The following is a 17,961-nucleotide window of genomic DNA, read 5'->3' as shown; positions in this document are numbered from 1 at the left end:
GGACATCAAGGTTGCTTCCAAATTTTGGTGATTGTGAATAAAACTGCTACACATGCCCGTGTGCAGGTTTTTGTGGAGACATAAGTTTTAAAATACCAAGGAATGTGATTGCTGTATCTTATGGTAAGGATGTGTTTGGCTTTGTAAAACAAAACAAAACAAAAACAAAACAAAGAAAAAAAAACCAACCAGCAAACCTCCAAAGTGGCCGTACCATTTTGCGTTTCCACCACAAATAGATCAGAATTCCTGTTGTTCCACATCCTCACCAGCATTTGGTGTTGTCAGTGTTCCAGCCATTGGCTATTCTAGTAAATATGTAGTGGTATCTCACTGCTATTTTAATTTGCATTTCCCTGATGATATATGATATGGAGCATCTTTTCATGTGCTTATTTGTCTGCTATATCTCTTGTCATGAGGTGTCAGTGAAGGTCTTTGGCCAATTTTTTAATTGGTTTGTTTGTTTTCTTACTGATGAGTTTTAGGAGTTCTTTGTGTATTTGGGGGTAAAAGTCCTTCATCAGATACATCTTTTACCCATATTATCTCCCAGTCTGTGGTTTGTCTTTTCATTTCTCTTGACAGTGTCTCTTGCAGAGCAGACATTTATAATTTTAATGAAGTCCAGCTTATTAATTCTTTCTTTTATGGATCTTGCCTTTGTTGTTGTATCTAAAAAGCCATCACGAAATCCAAGGTCATCTAGATTTTCTCCTATGTTATCTTCTAGGCATTTTATAGTTTTTCATTGTACAGTTGAGTCTGTGATCCCTTTTGAGTTAATTTGTGTGACAGCTACAAGGTCTGTGTCTAGATTGATTTTTTCACATGGGGATGTCTAATTGTTCCAGCACCATTTGTTGAAAAGACTGTCTTTTCTCCACTGTACTGCCTTCCCTCCTTTGTCAAAAATCAAAAGACTATATTTATGTGGATCTATTTCTGGGCTCTCTGCTCCCTTCCACTGATCCATTTGTCTATTCTTTCACCGATACCACACTGTCTTGATTACTGTAGCTTTATAGTAAGTCTTGAAGTCAGGTAGTGTTGGTCCTCCAATTGTGTTATTCTCCAATATTGTGTGAGCTATTCTGAATCTTCATACAAATTTTTGTTTTGTTTTGTTAATTTTTATTTTTTTTTTTTAGAGAGAGAGCGTGCATACAAGTGGGGAAGGGGCCAAAGGGAGAGAGTGAGAGAGAGAATCTTTTTTTTTTTAATGTTTATTTTTAAGAGAGAAAGACAGAGTGCGAGCTGGGGAGGGGCAGAGAGAGAGAGGGAGACAGAATCTGAAGCAGGCTCCAGGCTTAGCACTGTTGGCACAGAGTCCGACACGGGGCTCGATCCCATGAAAGGTGATATCATGACCTGAGCTGAAATCAAGAGTCATATCCTTAACTGACTGAGCCACCCAGGTGCCCTGATATCAACAAACATTCTAAAGTTTACATGAAAGGGCACCTGGGTGGCTCAGTCAGTCATGATCTCACCTTTCATGGGATGGAGCCCTGAGTCAGGTTCTGTGCTGACAATGCTGAGCCTGCTTGGGATTCTCTCTCTCCCTCTTTCTTTCCTCTATCCTACTCGTGCTCTCTCTCTCTCTCTCAAAATAAATAAAAAACTTAAAAAAAGAAAAAAATGTTGATATCTACAAAATAACTTGCTGGATTTTGATTGTTTTTTTTTTAATCTGTAGATCAAATTGGGGAAAACTGACATCTTGACCATATTGAATCTTCCTATCCGTGGACAAGGTAATATCTCTCCATTTATTTAGATTTCTGTCATATAGATCTTGTACATATTTTGTTAGGATTTATACCTAAGTATTTTCCTTTGGGGGCTGCTAGTGTAAATAGTATTGTATTTTCAATTTCAAGTGCCACTTGTTCATTGCTGATATATAGGAAAGCATTTGCCTTTTTTGTATTAACCTTGTATCTTGAAACTTTGCTATAATCACTTATTAGTTCTGGAAAGTTTTTTTTTGTTTGTTTGTTTGTTTTTTGTCAATTCCTTCTGATTTTCTACAAAGACATCATGCCATCTGCAACATAGACCATTTTACTTCTTCCTTCCCAATCCGTATAAGGAATCTTCCCAATCTGCATAAAGAAAACCTAGGAACAGAGTGGTAATGGAAATTGCCTACAATCAGAACCTGGAGGAAGCAAGGTGCAGGGCTCCAGAAACATGGCTCCAGACAGACTGGTGGAGGCCCAAGTGGGATAATCTCTGAAACGCCAAGGAATCTGGCAGTGATGGGTATCGCAAGGCTTTGATGAGGACTTCAGGGTAGGAGATTTGAGCAGGGCAATCTGCCCGGGATTCCCAGCTTCCTCCCCGAGAGCCTCCATCTCCATCACCACCCACCCACCACTATGCACCTCCAAGTCTCCCCGGCACCAGCCCCCCCCCCCCCCCCCCGGGCACGATGGAATGTACCCCAGCGTCCTCCTAAATGAGCCGCCGTGTAGCGGGAGCGGACGCTGGTGGGGGCTCCTGCCAAAGACCGGACAGCCTGCTCCTGCATGGGCGACCCCAGAGAGGCCCCTCGGCGGGGCACTAAGGGCTCGGAATCCGCACCACCTAACCCCTGCTACTGAGGTCTCATTCACACTTCGGTGCGAAGACGCAGAAGCCTCTTGGAGCGGGCCAACCCGGCGGACTGGGGATCCTTGCCAACGCAGCCAGAACTCCGCGCGCCCGGCGCCCTGGGCACACCAGGTGCAGGAGCCGAAGGCCCACCCGGTGCCTCGGCGCGGGGGCAGGCTGGGGACCCCGGGGCGGAGTCGAGCGCGGGGCGGGGCGGGGCGCACGGGCAGGGTCCGAGGCGCCTTGCCGAGCTGCAGGGGCGGAGCGCCAACTCCAGCGGGAAGACAGAGACCGCGACGCGCGGGGGAAGCGCGCTGGAGCGAGGAAGAAAGGACACCCCGGAACGCAGTGCCACTGCACGAGGAAGTCGCGGTCCCCCAGTACTGAACCCGGCGGCCAGGGCAGCGGAGCGCGCCGGGAGGAGGCGCCCAGGCAGGTAGGTGCTGAGCTCTGCGCGGTCGGGGGCTCCCTTGGTGCGGTGGGGGCGTCATCCGGGCTGGGGGCGCCGACGCCCACTTCTTTCTCCGAATCCACTCGGGCTGGGGGCGCCGACGCCCACTCCTTTCTCCGGGGGATTCGGGTTGCTTTGCCTCCCGTGCTTCTCGGGAGGCTCCCGGGCTGACTCCAAGTGGAGGAGTTCGTGCCGGGAGAGTCCACCACCCGCCAGGACCGGACAGGGGACCCGGCGACGGGAAGTCGGGACTGGGGCGCGCGGGCGGCTGGGCTGGCGGGCGAGCGCCAAACTGCAGGGGAGGGCTTGGGCAGGGGGCACCTCGTTGAAAGGGAAGCTGAAGAGGGAAGCATCTCCCGGGTAATTCCCGCTCACCGGGTCCAGCCCCTAACCCCGGTTTTCTTCTGGCCCGGAGGCCTCGCACGCTTCGCCTTTGGAGCCCGAATCTCCGACTCGATTCCCGCCCTTGCTGGGCGGCGCCTCCGGGACCGCGCGGCCGCGCCGGGGCGGGTAAGGGAGGGAGGGGAGAGGGCGCCCGAAGCGGGTTGGTCTGGGGCAGGCGGGTGCGTCCCCGGAAAAATGGGGCCGAGACCTGCGCCACCCGGGCTCACGTCCCCTCCTCGCGGAGCGTGGCAGCCGAGAGGACGCGACTCCCGCTTCTCGGTCTCGGGTCGGGCACTGTCTGCGGGGACCCGGGCTTCGCGGGAGAAGGCGAGGCGACCCTGACGGAGGACGCTCCCGGCTGCGGACGCCGTTGGCACTTGAACGTCGTCTGGCAGAGGAGGTTTTCGCCTCGGGTACGCAGCAGTCGCACGCGCTGCATGTTCGAGCGGCCCTGCCACCCTGCGACGGCCGTCCCTGCTGCTTCAGTTCCTGTCCCTCTCTCTCCCCCTCCTCTGACGGGGCCGGGCCAAACCCGCTCTCCAGTTTGGTCCATTCTTGCTATCAGCATCCCGCGGCGCCCACACTTGGAGTCGTTTCCAGTTGTGTTAAGCCTGGAGAGGCAGGACACAGCTTGATGGCTGGGGTCTTCTTTCTGCTGGTGTTGGGATCTCGAGTTTCTTGTTTTTGTTTTGTTTTGTTTTTTCCCAAGGCCCTCCGATGCGTTGAACCCGGTGGTGCCCCATCTCCTAAGGGCTCAGTACTTCAGAGACTTTATTTTCCTTTGCCGTGGGGATCTTGAGGCACTGAAAACATAAAGGACTCGGGACAGTTTCAGCCCTCAGGCCCTCCTGGGTCCTCCCTGATATCCCCTTCCCCTTACTCCTGCCCCCCCTTGGGGGCCGTTTTCAGTTAAGCCGGGTCTTGGAGCAGCCACCACCACTTTCAGAGGACAGGGACCTTGGTGACAAGATGTGGTGCTTCCCAGTCAGGGTTGATTCTGGGGGAGAACTGGGGGGGGGGGGGGGGAGCTGTCCAAGGAGACAGGGAGCTGATCACAAAAGTGGGAGCAGGGAGGGGAAGCAGACAAAGCGTTTCTTGTTAGATCTGGTTCCCAAAGCACAGAGGAGCAGCAGCAGAATTCTCTCCCACCCACAGCCCCCTTCACCAGCAGAATCCTGGGCGGATCCTCATTCCTGCATCCCACAGACTCCTGTCCAGCCTCCACTGTCCAGGCCCGGTCTAGGCAGCGGGGATTTGGTTTATAGGAAGATCAGTGCTCAGACAGCATAAATCACTGGCCCAGGATGACTCAGCCTGTTCATGTGAAAATGGATTTGGTGATGTCCATGTCCAAGGTTTGGCCAGGACATAGGGGCCAGTGCCCTGCTTTGGAGGAAAGACCTTGCCGTGTGTCCCGATCCTCCGGCTTCATTGTCCTTGACCAAAAGGTGACACGGCATGGTAGCTGCTGTGGAAGCCTGGGCCAACCGCCTGGAACAAGCTTGTTAAACTTTTTGAAGACCTTGTGGGAGTTGATGGTGGGAAGGAGAGAGTGACTGGGCAGTCAGACTGGTCCCGGCTCCTGAGAAAAAGACAGACATGCAGGCTCTTCGTGGGTGTCTCTGGAGAATCTAGTTCATCCTATGCCCAGTACCTCCTGAAAGCCAATGGAGGATTTCCCAGTTTCCAGACCTCTGTCTCTCTCTCCCCCAAAGTCTGGGTAATTCTGTCTCAGGGTAGTCACTGGGTCTGGTTGGCTTCCACTTGGGGAGCTCTGGGAGAATATTACCAGGTATTTTCCTGCATGTTGCCCACTGACTGTGTCGCCCTCCAGGGTCCAGGATGGCGTGGTGACTCTCCTCAAGGATGTGGGCGGGGTGCTAGGCTCGGCGACTCACGACAGCAGAAGGTCTGGATCCCCAGCTCAGAATTCTCACCACTCCACCTGCAGTCTCCACCATGGCAGCCCAGAATGGAAACACTACTTTCGCACCCAACTTCAGCCCGGCTCAAGACCATACCTCCTCCCTCCCGTTCAACTTCAGTTATGGTGATTACGACCTCCCTCTGGACGAGGACGAGGACATGACCAAGACTCGGACCTTCTTTGCCGCCAAGATCGTCATCGGTGTGGCACTGGCGGGCATCATGCTGGTTTGCGGCGTCGGCAACTTTGTCTTTATTGCTGCCCTCGCCCGCTGTAAGAAGCTGCGCAACCTGACCAACCTGCTCATCGCTAACCTGGCCGTCTCTGACTTCCTGGTGGCCGTCATCTGCTGCCCCTTCGAGATGGACTACTACGTGGTGCGCCAGCTCTCCTGGGAGCACGGCCACGCGCTCTGCGCCTCTGTCAACTACCTGCGTACAGTCTCACTCTACGTCTCCACCAACGCCCTGCTGGCCATCGCTATCGACAGGTGAGGGTGCCGGTCCAGGGTAAAGATGGGGGCTGGGCCAGGTGGCCCCTTTCCTCACTTCAGCCCCGACAGGTTGGCGCCGCTGCCGATTCGGAGGCTGGCTCATCTATTCGAGGCAAGAGGAGACCTGATTTCCTCACTTGGGGCTCACGGTCCCCCCAGACGTGGGCGAGAGGGAGGCTCCTGAGCACCCCCAGCTCTGGGCCGTGCCTGCAGATACCACGTCTGCCACAGAGTGGGTGCAGGCATGTCACGTGAGCGCGAGCAGCCACAAACACGACCGAACGCAAAAGCAGAAAGTTTAGGCCACGTGAGACTTCACCAGGGCACCTTCCGGTCAGGGTCACGCGTACCAAGTTTGTCCTGTAGCCAGTACCCAAGTCAAGACGTGGAACATTTATTTGCATCACCTAGAAAACTCCCTTGTCCCCCTTACCAGTCAGTTTGCACCCCACACAACCACGGCTCTGATCTCACTCATCATCGTTTAATTTTGTCTGTTCTTTAACTTCATAAAAACAGAATCATAGGGTAATGTACCCTTGTTTCTGGTGCCTTTGTTGTAGAGCTGATTTTAATTTTTTTTTTAAAGTTTATTTATTTTTGAGACAGAGAGAGACAGAGCATGAACGGGGGAGGGTCAGAGAGAGAGGGAGACACAGAATCGGAAGCAGGCTCCAGGCTCCGAGCCATCAGCCCAGAGCCCGACGCGGGGCTCGAACTCACGGACTGCAAGATCATGACCTGAGCTGAAGTCGGACGCTCAAGCAACCGACTGAGCCACCCAGGTGCCCCAGAGCTGATTTTATTTTATTTTATTTTATTTTTTTTTTAAATTTTTTTTCAACGTTTTTTATTTATTTTTGGGACAGAGAGAGACAGAGCATGAACGGGGGAGGGGCAGAGAGAGAGGGAGACACAGAATCGGAAACAGGCTCCAGGCTCCGAGCCATCAGCCCAGAGCCTGACGCGGGGCTCGAACTCACGGACCGCGAGATCGTGACCTGGCTGAAGTCGGACGCTTAACCGACTGCGCCATCCAGGCGCCCCCCCAGAGCTGATTTTAAAATAAGATAACCGCCTATTTGTAGAAAAGAGGGAAGGACATCCTTGCCTTTGTTTCCTTGCGTACATCCATGGGCTCATTTGCATACATTTGCATGAGATGTTCTGGAAGTCCTTGCTCTGTTATAAATTTATAAAATCTACAAAATTTCTAGTAGCAGCTTGTGACAAATCTTACACGTGTTTTATTTACGCAAACAGCTATAGAGCTATAAGCCAGTATCAGGTCACCGGTGGCTCTGTTTGAGGGGGGCAGCTGGTAAAACATCCTCTTGGTCCACGGTGTGCTGAAACTCATTTTTAAATATTTTTTTATTATTTTCTTAAATGTTATTTAAAAAAATTTTTTAATGTTCATTTTTTTTTTTTTGAGAGAGAGAGAGAGAGAGAGAGAGGGTGCGAGCAAGGGAGGGGCAGAAAGAGAGGGAGATACAGAATCCGAAGCAGGTTCCAGGCTCTGAGCTGTCAGCACAGAGCCCGACACGGCCTCGAACCCACAAACCGCGAGATCATGACCTGAGCTGAAATCAGACGCTTAACTGACTGAGCCACCCAGAGGCCCCTAAATTCATTTTGATGATGTGTTTTTTAAACATCTTTTTTCCCTTCTGTCTCCTTTGAACTCTTCAGTTTTTTCCTTGCTCTCAGTGCTATTTAGGTTTGTCATCCCTTTTAATGAGGCAGTTCATTATTTGTCATAATGAAATACACGTAGAGGTCTAAGAGGCATCTTCTTTTTAAAACATAATTCCTGCAGGATAAACAACTCTGTTATTACAGCTCTCCAACCCTAAAACCAGTGTTTGTAAGATGTAACTGTCCAGCAACTGCACAAAATCCCCGAGGGCAAATGATACAAAGTCAGATTCCTAGCCCCCACCCCCCAGCCCTACTAAATGAGAATCCCTTGGGCTAGGTCCCAGGAATCTGCATTTTTATCCAATTCCCTGAGTGATTCTGATGCTCACTCAGGTGAGAGTTATCCCTGTCCTCATCCCCTTTGACCTGTGGAAACCTTTGTCTTTATAACGTTGGGGGTTTGGGCGACGTAGGAGTCTCTTAGGAAGCAGCCATCCAGTCATAATACAAAGAGTGGTTCCTTTTTCACCCTGAACCAGCTCTGCCGTCAGCTTCCCAGCTCCATCCACAGCTCTGCCATTCTGCCCATCACCCAGGCAGCAAATGTTACCATCATTCTTTTTTTTTTTTTTTTTTAGGTTTTTATTTGAATTCCAGTTAGTTAACATACAGCGTAATATTAGTTTCAGGTCTACAGTATAGTGACTCAACACTTCCTCACAGCGCCAGTGCTCATCGTGACAAGTGCACCCCTTAATCCCCATCACCTGTTCCGCCCATCCCCCCCCACCTCCCCAGTTTGTTCTCCATTGTTAAGAGTGTATTTCTCTGTTTCTCTCTCTCTTTTCCCACTTTGCTCATTTGTTTTGTTTCTTAAATGCCACATATGAGTGAAATCATATGGTATTTGTCCTCCTGACTTATTTTGCTTAGCATTACGCTCTCTAGCTCCATCCACGCCATTGCAAATGGCAAGATTTCATTTTTTTTTTAATGTTTACTTATTTTGAGAGAGAGAAAGAGAGAGAGAGCCGGGGAGGGGTAGAGAGCGAGGGAGAGAGAGACACTGCCAAGCAGGCTCTGCGCTGTCAGTGTAGAGCCCCATGCGGGGCCCCATCTCACAAACTGTGACATCATGACCTCAGCTGAAATCAAGAATCTGACACTTAACCCACTAAGCCAACAGGCACCCAAGATTGCATTCTTTTTGATAGTTAAGTAATGTTTCATTATATATATATGTATATATATAATCACATATGTATATATATAATATAATCACATATATATGTATATATATAATATAATCATAATCACATATATATATCTATATATCACATCTTCTTTATCCATTCATCAATAAATGGACACTTGGGCTGTTTCCATAACTTGGTTATTTATTATAAATAATCCTGTAATAAACATAGGGGTGGGTACATATATCCCTTTGAGTTAATGTTTTTGTATGCTTTGGATTTGCTGGATCATAGGGTAGTTCTATTTTTAACTTTCTGAGGAGCCTCCATACTGTTTTCCACAGTGGCTGCACCAGTTTGCATTCCAACCAATAGTGCAGGAGGTTTCCTTTTTTTCTCCACATCCTCGCCAATCCCTGTTGTTTCTTGTATTTTTTATTTTAGCCATTCTGACAGGCGTGAGGTGCTATCTCATTGTGGTTTTGATTTGTATTTCCCTGATGATGAGTGATGTTGAGCATCTCTTCATGTGTCTGTTGACCATCTGGATGTCTTCTTTGGAGAAGTACCTGGTCATGTCTTCTGCCCATTTTTAAGTTGGATTATTTGCTTTGGGAGTGTTGAGTTGTAGAAGTTCTTTATATATTTTGGATACTAGCCCTTTATTGCATATGTCATTTGCAAATATCTTTTCCCGTTGTGTAGGCTGCCTTTTAGTTTTGTTGTTGTTGTTCTTGTTTTTAGAGAGGGAGTATGAGCAGGGGAGAGGGGCAGAGGAACAGAGAGAGAGAGAGAGAGAGAGAGAGAATGAGAATCTTAAGCAGGCTCCATGCTCAGTGAGGAGCCCGACTCAGGGCTCAGTCCCATGACCCTGGGATCATGACCTGAGCTGAAATCAAGAGTCAGACACTCAACCGCTCAACTGACTGAGCGACACAGGCACCCTGCCTTTTAGTTTGGTTGATTGTTTCCTTGACTGTGCAGAAGCTTTTTATTTTGACGCAGTCTCAATAGTTTATTTTTTGCTTTTGTTTCCCTTGCCTCAGGAGACATATCTAGAAAAAAAAGTTGCTACAGAGGATGTCAGAGAAATTACTGCCTGTGCTCTCTTCTAGGATTTTTATAATTTCAGGTCTCACATGTAGGTCTTTAATCCATTTTGAATTCACTTTTGTGTGTGATACAAGAAAGTCGTCCAGTTTCTTTCTTTCCCACGCTGTCTTCCACTGGAATGCAGGAAGCAGAGCCTGAAATGCCAAGGTGAGGGTTGCTAGGGAAATGGTGGTTCAGTAGCCAAGAGGACTCTGGAAACAGAACTAACTCAGGATTTCATCTCTCTCTCTCTTTCTCTCTCTCTGTCCTTCCCTCTCAACCCCCCTCCAATATAGTTCCAGCAAGAAAAGTATCTTGATAACCAATGCCAGAGAGAATTTCTACATTCCTGCTTCTTCTGTCGTGGACTCTTAAATTCTAATATTTTCGAATCCAGTAACAACTTCCTCATTACAAAAGAGATTCCAAAATTCAGAGTTGTCATCAAATAAATCAGAAAGGAGGGGCTCCTGGGTGGCACAGTCGGTTAAGCTCTGACTTTGGCTCAGGTCATGATCTCGCGGTCCGTGAGTTCAAGCCCCACATCAGGCTCTGTGCTGGCAGCTCGGAGCCTAGAGCCTGCTTCAGAGTCTGCGTCTCCTCTCTCTGCCCCTCCCCTGCTCGTACTCTCTCTCTCTCTCTCCCTCAAAATTAAATAAACATTAAAAAAAAAGAAGAATTTAAAAAAAAAGAAAGAAAGAAAGGCAAAAACACTGGCCTAGGAGTGACTCAGAACATCTGGGTTCCAAGCTGGATAAATCCATTATGCTCCTGGGACTTAGTTTCTTCATCTGTGAAACAGAAATAATAATAACTTGACTGACAACCTCTCCAGCTTTTTGTCAGGTTCTGAGAAGATAAACCTACATAAAGCATGTTGGAAGCTATAGTATTTTGTTAAAACTGATCTTTCTCCATGACTTGTCCATTGGCAAGAGGGACAGCCACAAGGTCTTTGTTACCATCTGTCTGCGTGGATGCGTGTTTCCTGAGATCAGCACCCTCCTAGGGTCTCTATGAGCTGAAATAACATCTCTCCCAAGTCCTCTGCACGTAAATCTCACCCTTCTTCTGGCAGTGGCATTCAGAAATGGCAGTAGATAGCCCTTCTGATATTTCCACATAGAACAGGCATGTGTTACCAAGGAGTAAGGTGCACAGGGAAGCCTGTGTCTCTCTCACTGGCCTGTGTCAGGGTTTGTAGGTTTACTTCATTGACTATGAAGTGGCCCCTGTGCTCACAGAGAAAAGCCCTACTGTCCAGTATCAGTGTCATCACTTTGGGAGTGAGAGTTTGGCCGTGCATCTTTCTTATCGTTTTGCCTTATTTTTCAATTGGTTTTGAACCTGAGTGCTGTTTATTAGGCTGTTATATTGGAAAACCTGAAACTCCCTGTGCTGCTTTGACATCCTCGAGCCCCACAGGGCCCCCAGGGTCCCTAGCCATGAGGCCCTCTGTCCTCGCCAGGTATAGCCCTCTACCCAGCAGGAAAGGCTCTTGACCTGCTAGTCTTATCTCAGCTGGACCAGCTGCACCCTCAGTCCTCAACCTGATGCGTGTCACCTCCCTATCAGGTGGCAAAATTATTCAAACAAGCCGATCACATCCTCTCATGGGAGCCCAGGGTCACTTAATCCTCTTGTCGCTACAAAGCCTGCTGCCCACCACCCCTGCTGGCTCATTCTGTTCCTGTGTGCCACTCCTATGTGGCCCCACATGCTTGGCAGTGTCCCTCTCTCTGGGCGGTGAGTGTAGGTGACTAGTTAACTGCTCTAGGGCTCATCCGTCCACTGCCGGGTGTTGTGTGTTCACTCACCTCGTTCTCCGTAGGGCAGGGGAATCCTGCCTTCATCAGCGGGTGAATAGGACGTGGTCAGAATCTCACAAGCTCCATGAAGCGTTCCCGGACTACATCGCTAACATAATGACCATGTCTTCCTTCAAGTCGCTCTTGACCTGTCACTTGGTTATTCTAGTTTCTGTGTGGAAGAAAAGCTCCCGGAGGTCAAGGACTGTGTCTTCTACTCTGTCTCCGTTTACACAGGTTGGGCCCACAGCAGGACCAGCAACCTGCTGTGGATTTACCAGGTTGTAGCAGATGCTACTGATACGCTCCTCTCAGACCCCTTTGCTCCTGTCACGTCTGCGCCCCTGTCCACTCCCACCTGTCAACACCCGCGTTTCTTTGTCTGAAGGCCTCCTCTGGCTCCCCCAACAATGACTTAGGAGAGTTGGTGTATAAATACCCCTGCTCCCTCCCACTCCTGGGGGAACTACACCTGCTCCAAGAGTTCCTCGGCAAGAACGAGCACCAGTGAAACCTTGCTCAATAGTGCAGCCTGTAGTGACCCCCCGAAGGGCTCCAACCTCTCCCAGGCAGGGTCGCTCACTGGAACGAGCAGGATAAAGCTCTAACGTTGTGTGCCGCTTTGTGGTGTCGAGGCAACTTCACACACCTCATCTGAGCTTGAGACAACCCAGGAGGTGGGTGTAAAAGCTCTGTATCAGGAGCCGGGATCCTGGTCCCTGCACCGAGTGAGGTTGGGCAAGTCATTTACTTCTCACGTTAGACTCCTTAAATTCCACCCTAAACCCACCCCTACGCTCCTGCTCTGTAATGCAGGATGGTCCCTGGGGGGGAGGGGAGAGGAAAGCCCTAGTGCACTGCCCTGAAAAGGCCCCTACCTCTCTCTGAGCTCCAGAGCCCTTTTTTCACCTCAAAACCATGAGGTATTTGGAATAAAGAGTTTTGAAAGTATTAAGTTCTTGGGCAGAATGGCAAGACTGAAAGCCAAGGTGGTGTCAGTGGGACTAATAATAATAACAAGAACGCCACATATATTTATTGAACACCTACTACAATGCAAAGCATTTGACAAACATTATCATGTTTAATATTTACAGCAGCCCCACAAGGTAGGTTGTCATTTTATCCCATTTGCATTTGAGGAAATAAATCTCAGAAGGGCTGAGTGATTCCCTCCAGACCCCAAAGCCACTAAGGGGGAAGAGCTGGGATTTATTCCACCTGTTTGCCCAAAGCCTGTGCTGTTTCCACTAAACCACTGCACTACTCCAAATAATGTTGCTAAAATAAGATGAAGTCTGGTGAAGCTGGATAATTACATGGGAACTCACTGTGCCATCCTGTTTTTGTGCCTGTTTGGGCTTAGATCGAGACTGTTTCCAAGCACATATCATTATTACTGATGGCTTTCCTCCCCCGCCAGATATCTCGCCATCGTCCACCCCTTGAAACCACGGATGAATTATCAAACGGCCTCCTTCCTGATTGCTTTGGTCTGGGTGGTGTCCATTCTCATTGCCATCCCATCGGCCTACTTCACAACAGAGACGGTCCTGTTCATCGTCAAAAGCCAGGAGAAGATCTTCTGCGGCCAGATCTGGCCGGTGGACCAGCAGCTCTACTACAAGTCCTACTTCCTGTTCATCTTCGGCGTGGAATTCGTGGGCCCTGTGCTCACCATGACCCTGTGCTACGCCAGGGTGTCCCGCGAGCTGTGGTTCAAGGCCGTCCCGGGCTTCCAGACAGAGCAGATCCGGAAGCGGCTGCGCTGCCGCAGGAAGACGGTGCTGGTGCTCATGTGCGTCCTCACGGCCTACGTGCTGTGCTGGGCGCCCTTCTACGGCTTCAGCATCGTGCGCGACTTCTTCCCTGCCGTGTTCGTCAAGGAGAAGCACTACCTCACTGCCTTCTACGTGGTCGAGTGCATCGCCATGAGCAACAGCATGATCAACACCGTGTGCTTCGTGACGGTCAAGAACAACACCGTGAAGTACTTCAAGAAGATGCTGCTGCTCCACTGGCGGCCCTCCCATCACGGGAGCAAGTCCAGCGCCGACCTGGAGCTCAAAACCAGCGGCATGCCGGCCACCGAAGAGGTGGACTGTATCAGGCTCAAGTGACCGCCTGGTGCTCTGAGGTGGAAAACCCAAAAGCCAGCACTCCGAGCACAGTCCACCAGTAACCAAGTTCACACAGGCTGCCTGGGAAAAGGGCAACTGTGTTCCCACCTCGCTGCCCTCAAGGAGCGGATGCTTCTCAGTCATGGTGGGTGGTGAGACTCAACGCAGCTGATGTGGACTGGACAGCTCCTGTGTGCCGGCCACACCAATGAGATTGGACAAGGCGACAGGAGCTGGCATTTACCAGTTACTGTGTGCAAAAATTAAATAAGAAAAAATGTCAGAAGCTATTGGTGTCACCAAGCAATGGCCAGTCAGAAGCCTCACATGGTTATTGGCACTCACTCTCCATCTACCTACCCTCATTCTCTATCTCATCAGTTTGCAGGAAAGTCAAAAGGCTATAGAATAAGCCACTTAGACGTGATGGAAATGTAAGGATAAGTTCGTCAGAGTGTGGGGTTTACAGCCTCTTGGGAAGAAGGTTCATGCCATCACGTTGAACTTTCCCACTCAGCTCCCATTACCTCCCTAAGGATATTCTTCAGGATTCTAGCTGTGAGAAAAGAATTTTTCTCATAACCAGGCCATTGGTTAGCTACAGTGGTGTGATTTCAAAGTAAAGGACCAAAAAAAGTCTCTTTTCCACTGATGCTTGAAAGCTCATCATTCTTTTGGGTGAAGACATACAGTCTTGAAATGAGGACCACATCCTGTCCTTGCTACATTAGTGTAAAGGATTCAGAGGCTGTAATGTCAGGGAGGAAGGGGACAGAGAAAGGGGTGGAGCTTGCCACTGGCAATGAGCATAATCTATGTTGCTCTTTTACTAAGGTGTGGATCACTTTTCTAGGACAAATCATCTTTTGAGAACAAAGTGATCTCTACTTGGAACGGAAAGGCCTGGGTTCACGTCTTTAAGATTCATGTGACCTGGATGCTTACTCTCCCGGTTTCTTGGTTTTGCTTCAATGAAATAAGGGTGATGAAAATACCTGTACTGTCTACTTTACAGGAGTATTGGGGGAGCCCGCTGACGCCAGAGTTTGTGAAAGTGGTTTGTACTATACTAGTGACAAGAATGGCTAAGTGATATTGAACAGTTTGGATAAGAGAATCCCCATTCACTGTGACTTAATGTGAAGAAACACTCCCGCTTTTTCATTCCTGTTCTTTGGACCAGGGAACCCTGAACTCTTCACAGTGCAGCCCATCTACACTGGGGTAAAAAAAAAAAAAAAAAAGGAACGCCTGTCCTGGGTTGTAATGAGGAAGATTTAACTTCAGAACTTCAATGACTGCCCGCCGCCCCCCACCTCTTCAGAAGCGTTGACGGTCTTCCCTGCATGTTGTCAAGGAGCTTGCCCCAGGGCTGCATAATGTTTGCATTAGTATACATTGGTGATGATTGTGTATATATGTCCTCAATTTTTCCTTGTTCGTTTTGAAGCAGAGACTACAAATGGTACCCGGTTTGGGACTGACCCATCCACATTTGGACAACTCCGACTTTTCTGTAGAGAAAGGGTTAATGAGTTGTCTGCTTGTTTGTCTTTGAAGTAAGTGTTGGTTTGCCCAACAGTGAAGTTTCAACCAACGTTTTCTTCCATCACCACCCAGCAGACTCACCTTCAGCCCAATCACTGTACCCTCAGAAAATGCAGACTCACTTTCACATTAGCTTAAGCCAAATGGTTTGTAAGTTCTAAGTTTACAAAATATACACAATGCGATTTAAAGCAAGCAGCTAAGTATTTGGGGTTATCTGCATTTTTACAAATAGAATAATAACTATGCTTTTATTTATTACCCCCATCCAGACCCTTCTAATTAGAAGATTCTTTAAGAGTAGACTGTGCACCAGTTGTGTGTGTCAAAAGAATTCAGCCCTTTTTTCCTTTTTACCTGAAATGGACCATCCTCTTTTCATTGAAATTTAACCGAAATAACTTTGTAAATATCGGTGTGTTTGTGATTTTTTCCAGGGAATGAGTGTTATGTTATCCAATTAAATAATTAATATATGGAATCTTAACCACAATGTTCAAGTGTTTCCCCATATATATAAGTATATTTAGATATAAACAAAGTAATAGCCACCTAAACAGTTCAATCATGAAACTGAGAAGAAATTTGTTCAAGGCATATTTAGAACAGTGGCAGCTCAAACCAGCATCCAGCCTCATGTAGGTTACATCCCTCAAGCTTACAGCCCAGGAGTGTTTTCATGCATGCAGAAACGATTTTGTGCCCGTGTTACCCCTTTGTTTAAAAGTCATCTTGTTTGTGTAATGAAAACCGCTGTTTGCATGGAGACTGTCCATTCATCTAACTGGTGTTAAGGTAATAAAAAATTAATTGCACTTGTGTTCACCCTTTTCTTCTCAAGACTAATTAATGAGGGGCGCCTGGGTGGCTCAGTCGGTTAAGCATCCGACTCTTGATTTCAGCTCAGGTTAAGAGCTCAGGGTCATCAGATCAAGCCCCGAGCCTGCTTAAAGATTCTCTCTCTCCCTCTGCCCCTCTCCACCACTCATGCTCTCTCTCTCTAAAATAAAAAAAGACTAATGATAAGCTTAAGACACTTTTAATGCACTTAGATATGTAAATGTCTATATATACTATTGTGTATTGAAATTTTAATCTCATTTGACAAAACAGATCCATTTCCTTGGCCAGAACAAGAGAAAATATGGCTTTGTGATGAAGCTATTATTAGAGATTTTTCTTTCAGCATCCAATATCTAAATAAGTTGATTCTCAAATTGAAGAAATCAAAAGATGGCTTCAAGCGCTCAGGCATAAAAACCAATTCCAGACTTATGAGGGAGAATGTGACATGTGGGAGGTGATTAGAAAACTTTAAGAGTTCTGTTTCTAGGGGGAAATGATGGGTTTGAAACATATCTCCTCAATTTAACCATTCTCTCTCCCTTAGGCTCAGAAACACACACACACACACACACACACATCTATAGGGCACTAGAGCAAGAAATGGCCTTTCAAGAGCATATGATTCAACTTACTCCTTTCTTAGGTGAGGAGATCTGAACGCCAGATGAAAAAATGATTTACTTAAGGATGCACAGCTAACACTTGGAGCCAAAACATTGCCCCAAGGTCTAACTCTGATCCAGTGAACTGCCCTGAGCCACTGTATTCTGGAGAAGAATCTTCCAAAAAAGATAACCTCCTCTAGGAATGCTTCAAGGGCCATTTAAACTGGTTTCTGACCTACTGGGAGAAGTTGCACAAAAGACACCTTCCCTCCCTCTGACAAGCAAAGAGTGCATCCCATCCATGTGACTTCATAATCCAGACTCCAAGATTCCAGAGAAACCAAAGAGCATCATGCCAGGGCCCCTCTAGTGCTCCTATGTTTCTTTCTCCCATGAGAAACATGCCCTCACTGGGGGAGGTCTGAACACATTGACCTGAATGTACATGGAGCTATTTGGAAGTGATACTAGAGCATATGGGAAAGCAGATTGTGAGGAGAGGTGACATTGACCCAAAGGACAGCAGGTAGTGGGAAAGGGGGTTTGTTCATATTCAAAGACAAAGCGAGTTTGGGGCCACCCAAGACACAGTATGCAATCCTCAACCAAGTCACTATCAGCTGACCCCAAGCAGTGGTCATTCTTCATGCTTCCCAAGAACCAAATGCCTTCTGGTCACCAGGTCAGCCTCCCTCCTGAGGCATACCAACCAGGCGCACATTGTCCCCTGGGGTTTCTTGCCCAGCTTACTCCTGTGTTCAGAGAGCTCCAAATAAGGGACAGTTTTTCCAAGAGATTAAACCTGTGTGAGGAAAAAAAAAATGTGTCTGGCACTTTCTTCAGGTATAACCAACTCGTGGGAGGCAAGGGATTTATTGGAACTTAGAATGAAGAAGTAATCGCTGGACAGGGAAACAAGCAGGAAGGAGGTTTGCCTCCCAGAAGCAGGAAGGTCAGCCCTTGGAACAGAAGGCCGTGTAGGCACAAGGTCCTTGCATCCTTTTGCTGACTCTTATAGTGAATTTCCGCAGATGAGTGTCACAGGCTGAAATGAAAGAGGTAATTCCTGGAAGCTTGGTTAAGTGTTGTTTAATGTTGTTTAATGGTAATCCCAGCTCTGGCTCCAACACAATCTTTTGACTGAACCTGGCTTCAGGGATGGTCCACTGTGTGTAAAAAAAGGGCCTTCCACCCACTCATCCAGTCTCTATGATGCTGCAGAGGAAGAGAGCTGATGGAGGTGCAAGCCTGG

General features: G+C 48.2%; 1 protein-coding gene across 2 annotated transcripts; it reads left to right on the top strand.

The window, feature by feature from the left end:
• Nucleotides 1-2,846: 2,846 nt before the first annotated feature.
• PROKR2 (prokineticin receptor 2) lies at nucleotides 2,847-16,073 on the top strand. Of its 2 annotated transcripts, none has more exons than XM_019462604.2 (3): nucleotides 2,847-3,034; nucleotides 5,268-5,850; nucleotides 13,014-16,073. In XM_019462604.2, exons 2-3 carry the CDS (start codon nucleotides 5,393-5,395, stop codon nucleotides 13,708-13,710), a joined length of 1,155 nt encoding a protein of 384 aa, XP_019318149.2. In that variant the 5' UTR covers nucleotides 2,847-3,034; nucleotides 5,268-5,392; the 3' UTR covers nucleotides 13,711-16,073. The 2 variants fall into 2 exon arrangements, with proteins under 2 accessions (XP_019318149.2, XP_053746387.1); XM_053890412.1 differs by lacking the exon at nucleotides 2,847-3,034 and adding an exon at nucleotides 3,687-3,846.
• The last annotated feature ends 1,888 nt before the right edge of the window (nucleotides 16,074-17,961 follow it).

The sequence above is a fragment of the Panthera pardus genome, unplaced genomic scaffold (genome assembly GCF_024362965.1).
Source record: "Panthera pardus isolate Hobbes unplaced genomic scaffold, ASM2436296v1 HiC_scaffold_25, whole genome shotgun sequence".
Classification (NCBI taxonomy): domain Eukaryota; kingdom Metazoa; phylum Chordata; class Mammalia; order Carnivora; family Felidae; genus Panthera; species Panthera pardus.
Note: the sequence above shows the minus strand (reverse complement) of the source record. Positions and strands in the feature narration are given on the sequence as shown.

Excerpts from the sequence above, each read along its gene's own strand:
- PROKR2 (XM_019462604.2), top strand. The coding sequence starts at position 5,393 with ATGGCAGCCCAGAATGGAAACACTACTTTCGCACCCAACTTCAGCCCG. Across the intron at positions 5,851-13,013 it reads CTGGCCATCGCTATCGACAG|ATATCTCGCCATCGTCCACC; the intron begins GTGAGGGTGCCG and ends CTCCCCCGCCAG.